Raw genomic sequence first — 10,381 nt, forward strand, 5'->3', positions numbered from 1 at the left:
TTGGTGAAGGTTTGTCCCCTTCTGTCCCTAACGTGTTCTGCTGCTTGGTGAAGAAGGTCTGTCCCCTTCTGTCCCTAACGTGTTCTGCTGCTTGGTGAAAGAAGGAAAGCACCGTTCAGTGGCTTCTCTGTGTCAGGTTTGAGGTTTCAAACGTTTGGTTGAGTAGTCACCTCACCTCCAGCAGCGGACCCTATTAGTTAATTAACACACACACACACACACACACACATACACACACACACACACACACACACACACACACACACACACACACACACACACACACACACACACACACACACACACACACACACACACACACACACACACATTTGGTTCGAAGGATCTAATTTGAGGAACATTTGAGACCCAGGAACCAGACATGACGGTGGCCTGACCTGGTTGCCTTCAGCAGTCAGACACGGAGACCCCACCATCTCCCACCTATAGAAATAAATAGTCGGCCATATTGAGTGACTCCATGAGGTAAAATACATTTCTATGTCACCTTTACCCTGGTTATAGTATGCTGGACATAAACACAACCCACCACACTAACGTTACCACGGTGTGTCACCACAATTGTAGAGGAGCCTTGTGAAGACATGAATTACGCTGGCTAGCCTGTTGTTGACATATTGTATGGTGAAGGTTTGGGTGTTGGATGGAGAGAAATGTTTAGGGGGGGCACCTCTTTATGAGTGTGTGTGTGTGTGGGGGGTCACCTCTTTATGAGTGTGCGTGTGGGGGAGGGGGTCACCTCTTTATGAGTGTGGGGGGTCACCTCTTTATGAGTGTGGGGGGTCACCTCTTTATGAGTGTGGGGGGGGTCACCTCTTTATGAGTGTGTGTGGGGGTCACCTCTTTATGAGTGTGGGGGGTCACCTCTTTATGAGTGTGTGTGGGGGGTCACCTCTTTATGAGTGTGGGGGGTCACCTCTTTATGGGTGTGTGTGGGGGGTCACCTCTTTATGAGTGTGTGGGGGAGGGGGTCACCTCTTTATGAGTGTGTGTGTGGGGGGTCACCTCTTTATGATTGTGGGGGGTCACCTCTTAATGAGTGTGGGGGGCACCTCTTTATGAGTGTGGGGGGGACACCTCTTTATGAGTGGGGGGGGGTCACCTCTTTATGAGTGTGGGGGGGGGATCACCTATTTATGAGTGTGGGGGGTCACCTCTTTATGAGTGTGGGGGGCACCTCTTTATGAGTGTGGGGGGTCACCTCTTTATGAGTGTGGGGGACACCTCTTTATGAGTGTGGGGGGTCACCTCTTTATGAGTGGGGGGTCACCTCTTTATGAGTGTGGGGGGCACCTCTTTATGAGTGTGGGGGGACACCTCTTTATGAGTGGGGGGGTCACCTCTTTATGAGTGTGGTGGAGGGGGGCCAACTCTTTGTGAGTGTGGGGGTGGTCACCTCTTCATGAGTGTGGGGGGACACCTCTTTATGAGTTTGGTGGGGGGTGGGGGGCACCTTTTTATGAGTGTGGGGGGTCACCTCTTTATGAGTGTGGGGGGTCACCTCTTTATGAGTTTGGTGGGGGTGTGGGGGCACCTTTTTATGAGTGTGGGGGGGTCACCTCTTTATGAGTGTGGGGGGGGGTCACCTCTTTATGAATGGGGGGGGATCACCTCTTATGAAGGTAGAACCACTGTGTGAGGTATTAGATAAGAAGACAATGACCGTGTGAAGGTGGTGTCATGGCTTTAGTAGGAAAAGGACCATCTCGTTCCCTGAGGACTGACATTAATGTTTCATTATTTGACCAGGACAAAGCAGACACATTGTACAACCATAACTGATCAGTATTTTGGAAGTCAGCTGATAACCAGTGAACACACAGGTATACAGCATACAGCACAGTGGTTTACAGTAGTATATTCATGATCACTGTAGGCTATATGGTACTGTATCCATTCTGTGAGTTATTCAGATTGAGAAACCTCTTCTACATCACAGTGAGGTGATGAGGTCACCCCGTTTCTAACCGAGTTACAATCAGAGGCTTCCTGTAGCTCCCTCATCTTCCCCTCTAGTCTCTCTGCCATCACACTCTGATGGGTCTTCCTCAGTATTTCAGGGAGTCTCCTCAGGTCTTCCTCTGAGGCATCCCTGATCCAGTCCTTCACCTGGCCCTGCAAGAGGCCTCTCTGGCCGGACTGGGAGAGGCTGCTGGCTGGGTGCTGCTGCTGCTCAAATAAAAGGAAATTCAACTTTATTTAAATTGCATTTAAAATTGAGGCACATTTTCAAATAGTAAAATGAAGGAGAAATACAACAACAGAAGGCAAATACAAGAGAATAATGAAGTGAAATCATTGATTAAAGGCCAGGTTAAATGTAAACCTCGAACTGTGTGTGTTGGTCATTTGGTATTTAATTAGGATCCCTGTTAGTTGTTGCCAGAGCAGCAACTACTCTTCCTGGGTCCCACACGCAACATAAACCAGGACATAATGCAGAACATGAATAGACAACAACAGCTTAACGACAGAACTACATCACTGTACAGTGGGGCAAAAAAGTATTTAGTCAGCCACCAATTGTGCAAGTTCTCCCACTTAAAAAGATGAGAGAGGCCTGTAGTTTTCATCATAGGTACACTTCAACTATGACAGACAAAATGAGAAAAGAAAAAATCCAGAGAATCACATTGTAGGATTTTTAATGAATTTATTTGCAAATTATGGTGGAAAATAAGTATTTGGTCAATAACAAAAGTGTATCTCAATACTTTGTTATATACCCTTTGTTGACAATGACAGATGTCAAACGTTTTCTGTAAGTCTTCACAAGGTTTTCACACACTGTTGCTGGTATTTTGGCCCATTCCTCCATGCAGATCTCCTCTAGAGCAGTGATGTTTTGGGGCTGTTGCTGGGCAACACGGACTTTCAACTCCCTCCAAAGATTTTCTATGGGGTTGAGATCTGGAGACTGGCTAGGCCACTCCAGGACCTTGAAATGCTTCTTACGAAGCCACTCCTTCGTTGCCCGGACGGTGTGTTTGGGATCATTGTCATGCTGAAAGACCCAGCCACGTTTCATCTTCAATGCCCTTGCTGATGGAAGGAGGTTTTCACTGAAAATCTCACGATACATGGCCCCATTCATTCTTTCCTTTACACGGATCAGTCGTCCTGATCCCTTTGCAGAAAAACAGCCCCAAAGCATGATGTTTCCACCCCAATGCTTCACAGTAGGTATGGTGTTCTTTGGATGCAACTCAGCATTCTTTGTCCTCCAAACACGACGAGTTGAGTTTTTACCAAAAAGTTATATTTTGGTTTCATCTGACCATATGACATTCTCCCAATCTTCTTCTGGATCATCCAAATGCTCTCTAGCAAACTTCAGACGGGCCTGGACATGTACTGGCTTAAGCAGGGGGACACGTCTGGCACTGCAGGATTTGAGTCCCTGGCGGCTTCGTGTGTTACTGATGGTATGCTTTGTTACTTTGGTCCCAGCTCTCTGCAGGTCATTCACTAGCTCCCCCGTGTGGTTCTGGGATTTTTGCTCACCGTTCTTGTGATCATTTTGACCCCACGGGGTGAGATCTTGCGTGGAGCCCCAGATCAAGGGAGATTATCAGTGGTCTTGTATGTCTTCCATTTCCTAATAATTGCTCCCACAGTTGATTTCTTTAAACCAAGCTGCTTACCTATTGCAGATTCAGTCTTCCCAGCCTGGTGCAGGTCTACAATTTTGTTTCTGGTCTCCTTTGACAGCACTTTGGTCTTGGCCATAGTGGAGTTTGGAGTGTGACTGTTTGAGGTTGTGGACAGGTGTCTTTTATACTGATAACAAGTTCAAACAGGTGCCATTAATACAGGTAACGAGTGGAGGACAGAGGAGCCTCTTAAAGAAGAAGTTACAGGTCTGTGAGAGCCAGAAATCTTGCTTGTTTGTAGGTGACCAAATACTTATTTTCCACCATAATTTGCAAATAAATGTATTAAAAATCCTACAATGTGATTTTCTGGATTTTTCCCCCTAATTTTGTCTGGTCATAGTTGGAGTGTACCTATGATGAAAATTACAGGCCTCTCTCATCTTTTTAAGTGGGAGAACTTGCACAATTGGTGGCTGACAAAATACTTTTTTGCCCCACTGTAAAATAAGAGAAATATAACTAAGGTTCTGTACTGGCTCAAAACGGAGGAAAACAAGACAGAGACCTGCTATTCTAGGTCTCCATTTATCATTTATGTGTTCATATATGACATTACATTCAGTAGCATCGATCAGTACATACACACACAATACTTAGGGTCTGTCTCTCTAACCTGGTGCTCCTGCTCCTCTTCAGTGGCCATCAACCTCCAGACCAGCTTCCTCAGCTTCACCACTCTCATCTCGTGATGAGCGAAGAAGTCAGGAAGGAACGTTCTGAGTAGTTTAAACTCACCTGCAAACGAGGAAAACATTTTGATTTGTTTGTCAGTAACACTAACGTAATACTAATGAATAATACCAATTCAATGCAAAAATATATGAATATTACTTTCATTACATTTCATAAAAGTCTGCAATAAATCAAATATAGACCCCAAATTCTGTTTCAGTATTTGGGTTTGAAATACACCACAGCTAAAAACAAAAGTCGATATCAAGATCTTGTCGATAATGTGATACCCACCTCCATCTTTCAGTTCTTCACAGGAAAGGGCGCAGAGGTTGTCGTGCCAACACGTACCCCTGAGGACCGTCTTCCGCCCCAGTGACGCGCAATCCGTGTGATTTACGCACAGCGCGCCCGAAGAAGTGCTGTAGGAGAAGGAACCGTGAGGGCATTTTTCACACTCTGTGTCCGTCTCCGTCGTACCTGTGGGGGCATTTGACATTTTTAAACAAATGTATATTACTATTTGTCCGTTATAAACCATTATATACCGTTTTTCGATCTATCTGCAAAATAACGCTATTGCACATTGACGGAACTGGTGATATATCTGTCCATTCTGTTTCTTACCTCTCCGTTTCACCCCGTAGCCAGAAGGACACTCCGTGTGTCTGATACAGAAATCGGCGTCCCAGTAATATCCTCCTTTGCACTCACACACCCTGTCATTGAGAACCGAGCACTCCTCCTTGACCACCTGGTGCTCCCCACAGAACGTGCCGCAGTACAGACACTTGTGCAGGTAGTTCCAGTACTGAGTGTAGTGGCCTGATGGACATGGTGTACACACGGTCTGCGTGGTGGCGGTGCAGTGCGCAGACATGTGATGGCCAGGTGGACAGCGATGACAGGTGAGTAACTGGCCGGTGGAGGAGTCCAGGTGGTGATACGTGGCCGGGGTCTGACTTTGAAGAACCTCTTTCATTGCGCTACAACTGAGATCAACCGACGACAGCACTACCAGGATTGTGAACAACTGTAAATATAAGAAAATAATGCACTTTGTTTAGAGCACGTTGTGACAATATAAAAATGTCTTTATTAAATACATTCGATTGATATAAAGGTTTCAACTGTAGGCTAAGGGGCTACCAATTTATTACACAACATTATTGTAAAATTGACTAATAATTACAAACAGCTTTTTGTCATGGCAACACATTCACATTGTACAATATACCGAAATATGTAACTTTAAAATGTTGCAATATATAAATAATGTGTTAAAAAGGAACATCCTTGTATGTGCCATTATCCCATCATCAGAAGAGTGACTCACCATGTTGATGTTGTCGCTTGTCCAGCTGTAAAAGGACTTGATCATGGATCCTTCTCTCTGCCCTTTATCGTCAATCGGACTAGAGAGAGGAAGGGGAGGAGTCATATCCTCTATTGTGGGCTGATTCAGACCTTATCGCCCTTTATCGTCAACCGTGGATTAGAAAGAGGAAGGGGGGGAGTCATATCCTCTATTGTGGGCTGATTCAGACTTTATCGCCCTTTATCGTCTACCGTGGATTAGAAAGAGGAAGGGGGGGAGTCATATCCTCTATTGTGGGCTGATTCAGACTTTATCGCCCTTTATCGTCTACCGTGGATTAGAAAGAGGAAGGGGAGGAGTCATATCCTCTATTGTGGGCTGATTCAGACCTTATCGCCCTTTATCGTCAACCGTGGACAAGAAAGAGGAAGGGGAGGAGTCAGTCAGGGATGGAGACATGCCCTCTATTAGATCATATTATAACACCTTCACAACACGCCTGGTGTCCCCAGTTAGTCACAACACGCCTGGTGTCCCCAATTAGTCATAACACACCTGGTGTCCCCAGTTAGTCATAACACACCTGGTGTCCCCAGTTAGTCATAACACACCTGGTGTCCCCAGTTAGTCATAACACACCTGGTGTCCCCAGTTAGTCATAACACACCTGGTGTCCCCAGTTAGTCATAACACACCTGGTGTCCCAGTTAGTCACAACACACCTGGTGTCCCCAGTTAGTCATAACACACCTGGTGTCCCCAATTAGTCATAACACACCTGGTGTCCCCAGTTAGTCATAACACACCTGGTGTCCCCAGTTAGTCATAACACGCCTGGTGTCCCCACACCTGGTGTCCCCAGTTAGTCACAACACGCCTGGTGTCCCCAGTTAGTCATAACACACCTGGTGTCCCCAGTTAGTCATAACACACCTGGTGTCCCCAGTTAGTCATAACACACCTGGTGTCCCCAGTTAGTCATAACACACCTGGTGTCCCCAGTTAGTCATAACACACCTGGTGTCCCCAGTTAGTCATAACACACCTGGTGTCCCCAGTTAGTCATAACACACCTGGTGTCCCCAGTTAGTCATAACACACCTGGTGTCCCCAGTTAGTCATAACACACCTGGTGTCCCCAGTTAGTCATAACACACCTGGTGTCCCCAGTTAGTCATAACACACCTGGTGTCCCCAGTTAGTCATAACACACCTGGTGTCCCCAGTTAGTCATAACACACCTGGTGTTCCAGTTAGTCATAACACACCTGGTGTCCCCAGTTAGTCATAACACACCTGGTGTCCCCAGTTAGTCATAACACACCTGGTGTCCCCAGTTAGTCATAACACACCTGGTGTCCCCAGTTAGTCACAACACACCTGGTGTCCCCAGTTAGTCACAACATGCATGGTGTCCCCAGTTAGTCATAACACACCTGGTGTCCCCAGTTAGTCATAACACGCCTGGTGTCCCCAGTTAGTCATAACACGCGTGGTGTCCCCAATTAGTCATAACACACCTGGTGTCCCCAGTTAGTCACAACACACCTGGTGTCCCCAGTTAGTCACAACACACCTGGTGTCCCCAGTTAGTCATAACACACCTGGTGTCCCCAGTTAGTCATAACACGCCTGGTGTCCCCAGTTAGTCATAACACGCGTGGTGTCCCCAATTAGTCATAACACACCTGGTGTCCCCAGTTAGTCACAACACGCCTGGTGTCCCCAGTTAGTCATAACACGCGTGGTGTCCCCAGTTAGTCCCCAATTAGTCATAACACGCCTGGTGTCCCCAGTTAGTCATAACACGCCTGGTGTCCCCAGTTAGTCATAACACACCTGGTGTCCCCAGTTAGTCCCCAATTAGTCATAACACGCCTGGTGTCCCCAGTTAGTCATAACACACCTGGTGTCCCCAGTTAGTCATAACACACCTGGTGTCCCCAGTTAGTCCCCAATTAGTCATAACACGCCTGGTGTCCCCAGTTAGTCATAACACACCTGGTGTCCCCAGTTAGTCATAACACACCTGGTGTCCCCAGTTAGTCATAACACACCTGGTGTCCCCAGTTAGTCCCCAATTAGTCATAACACGCCTGGTGTCCCCAGTTAGTCATAACACACCTGGTGTCCCCAGTTAGTCATAACACACCTGGTGTCCCCAGTTAGTCCCCAATTAGTCATAACACGCCTGGTGTCCCCAGTTAGTCATAACACACCTGGTGTCCCCAGTTAGTCATAACACACCTGGTGTCCCCAGTTAGTCCCCAATTAGTCATAACACGCCTGGTGTCCCCAGTTAGTCATAACACACCTGGTGTCCCCAGTTAGTCATAACACGCGTGGTGTCCCCAGTTAGTCATAACACGCCTGGTGTCCCCAGTTAGTCATAACACACCTGGTGTCCCCAGTTAGTCATAACACACCTGGTGTCCCCAGTTAGTCATAACACACCTGGTGTCCCCAGTTAGTCATAACACGCCTGGTGTCCCCAGTTAGTCATAACACACCTGGTGTCCCCAGTTAGTCATAACACACCTGGTGTCCCCAGTTAGTCACAACACGCCTGGTGTCCCCAGTTAGTCACAACATGCCTGGTGTCCCCAGTTAGTCACAACACGCCTGGTGTCCCCAGTTAGTCATAACACACCTGGTGTCCCCAGTTAGTCATAACACACCTGGTGTCCCCAGTTAGTCACAACATGCCTGGTGTCCCCAGTTAGTCATAACACGCCTGGTGTCCCCAGTTAGTCATAACACGCCTGGTGTCCCCAGTTAGTCATAACACACCTGGTGTCCCCAGTTAGTCATAACACACCTGGTGTCCCCAGTTAGTCATAACACACCTGGTGTCCCCAGTTAGTCATAACACACCTGGTGTCCCCAGTTAGTCACAACACGCCTGGTGTCCCCAGTTAGTCATAACACACCTGGTGTCCCCAGTTAGTCATAACACACCTGGTGTCCCCAGTTAGTCACAACACGCCTGGTGTCCCCAGTTAGTCATAACACGCCTGGTGTCCCCAGTTAGTCATAACACGCCTGGTGTCCCCAGTTAGTCATAACACACCTGGTGTCCCCAGTTAGTCATAACACGCGTGTGTGTTCCCCAATTAGTCATAACACGCCTGGTGTCCCCAGTTAGTCATAACACACCTGGTGTCCCCAGTTAGTCATAACACACCTGGTGTCCCCAGTTAGTCATAACACACCTGGTGTCCCCAGTTAGTCCCCAATTAGTCATAACACGCCTGGTGTCCCCAGTTAGTCATAACACACCTGGTGTCCCCAGTTAGTCACAACACGCCTGGTGTCCCCAGTTAGTCACAACACGCCTGGTGTCCCCAGTTAGTCACAACATGCCTGGTGTCCCCAGTTAGTCACAACACGCCTGGTGTCCCCAGTTAGTCATAACACACCTGGTGTCCCCAGTTAGTCATAACACACCTGGTGTTCCCAATTAGTCATAACACGCCTGGTGTCCCCAGTTAGTCATAACACACCTGGTGTTCCCAATTAGTCATAACACGCCTGGTGTCCCCAGTTAGTCATAACACACCTGGTGTCCCCAGTTAGTCATAACACACCTGGTGTCCCCAGTTAGTCATAAACACCTGGTGTCCCCAGTTAGTCATAACACACCTGGTGTCCCCAGTTAGTCACAACACGCCTGGTGTCCCCAGTTAGTCATAACACACCTGGTGTCCCCAGTTAGTCACAACACGCCTGGTGTCCCCAGTTAGTCACAACACGCCTGGTGTCCCCAGTTAGTCATAACACACCTGGTGTCCCCAGTTAGTCACAACACGCCTGGTGTCCCCAGTTAGTCATAACACACCTGGTGTCCCCAGTTAGTCATAACACACCTGGTGTCCCCAGTTAGTCATAACACACCTGGTGTCCCCAGTTAGTCACAACACGCCTGGTGTCCCCAGTTAGTCACAACACCGCCTGGTGTCCCCAGTTAGTCATAACACGCGTGGTGTCCCCAATTAGTCATAACATGCCTGGTGTCCCCAGTAGGTCACAACATGCCTGGTGTCCCCAGTTAGTCATAACATGCCTGGTGTCCCCAGTTAGTCATAACACGCGTGGTGTCCCCAATTAGTCATAACACACCTGGTGTCCCCAGTTAGTCACAACATGCCTGGTGTCCCCAGTTAGTCACAACATGCATGGTGTCCCCAGTTAGTCATAACACACCTGGTGTCCCCAATTAGTCATAACACACCTGGTGTCCCCAGTTAGTCACAACATGCCTGGTGTCCCCAGTTAGTCACAACATGCCTGGTGTCCCCAGTTAGTCATAACACACCTGGTGTCCCCAATTAGTCATAACATGCATGGTGTCCCCAGTTAGTCACAACATGCATGGTGTCCCCAGTTAGTCACAACATGCCTGGTGTCCCCAGTTAGTCATAACATGCATGGTGTCCCCAGTTAGTCACAACATGCATGGTGTCCCCAGTTAGTCACAACATGCATGGTGTCCCCAGTTAGTCACAACATGCATGGTGTCCCCAGTTAGTCACAACATGCATGGTGTCCCCAGTTAGTCACAACATGCATGGTGTCCCCAGTTAGTCATAACACACCTGGTGTCCCCATTTAGTGATAACACGCGTGGTGTCCCCAGTTAGTCATAACAGGTGAAGAGGGCAAGACAGCGCCTATTCCCCCTCAGGATACTGATACGATTTGGCATGGGTCCTGA

General features: G+C 47.9%; 1 protein-coding gene across 1 annotated transcript; it reads right to left on the reverse strand.

Moving 5' to 3' along the window:
* Positions 1 to 1,688: 1,688 nt before the first annotated feature.
* Positions 1,689 to 5,834, reverse strand: LOC118383087 (tumor necrosis factor receptor superfamily member 6B-like). The gene is made up of 5 exons (XM_035769705.2): positions 5,686 to 5,834; positions 4,977 to 5,382; positions 4,644 to 4,829; positions 4,291 to 4,412; positions 1,689 to 2,190 (listed from the first exon to the last, which is right to left on the reverse strand). The coding sequence occupies exons 1-5, from the start codon at positions 5,788 to 5,790 to the stop codon at positions 1,927 to 1,929; spliced, it is 1,083 nt and encodes a 360-aa protein (XP_035625598.2). The 5' UTR covers positions 5,791 to 5,834; the 3' UTR covers positions 1,689 to 1,926.
* Positions 5,835 to 10,381: the final 4,547 nt, after the last annotated feature.

This window comes from Oncorhynchus keta, unplaced genomic scaffold, assembly GCF_023373465.1.
Source record: "Oncorhynchus keta strain PuntledgeMale-10-30-2019 unplaced genomic scaffold, Oket_V2 Un_scaffold_3956_pilon_pilon, whole genome shotgun sequence".
NCBI lineage: Eukaryota > Metazoa > Chordata > Actinopteri > Salmoniformes > Salmonidae > Oncorhynchus > Oncorhynchus keta.

What these genes read in the sequence shown, in the direction of transcription:
- LOC118383087 (XM_035769705.2), bottom strand. Translation starts at nt 5,790, where the DNA reads ATGACTCCTCCCCTTCCTCTCTCTAGTCCGATTGACGATAAAGGGCAG. An exon ending in CAAGCGACAACATCAACATG is followed by an intron (nt 5,383 to 5,685) that starts GTGAGTCACTCT and finishes TTATATTTACAG; the next exon opens with TTGTTCACAATCCTGGTAGT. An exon ending in AAGAGGAGCAGGAGCACCAG is followed by an intron (nt 2,191 to 4,290) that starts GTTAGAGAGACA and finishes TTATTTGAGCAG; the next exon opens with CAGCAGCACCCAGCCAGCAG.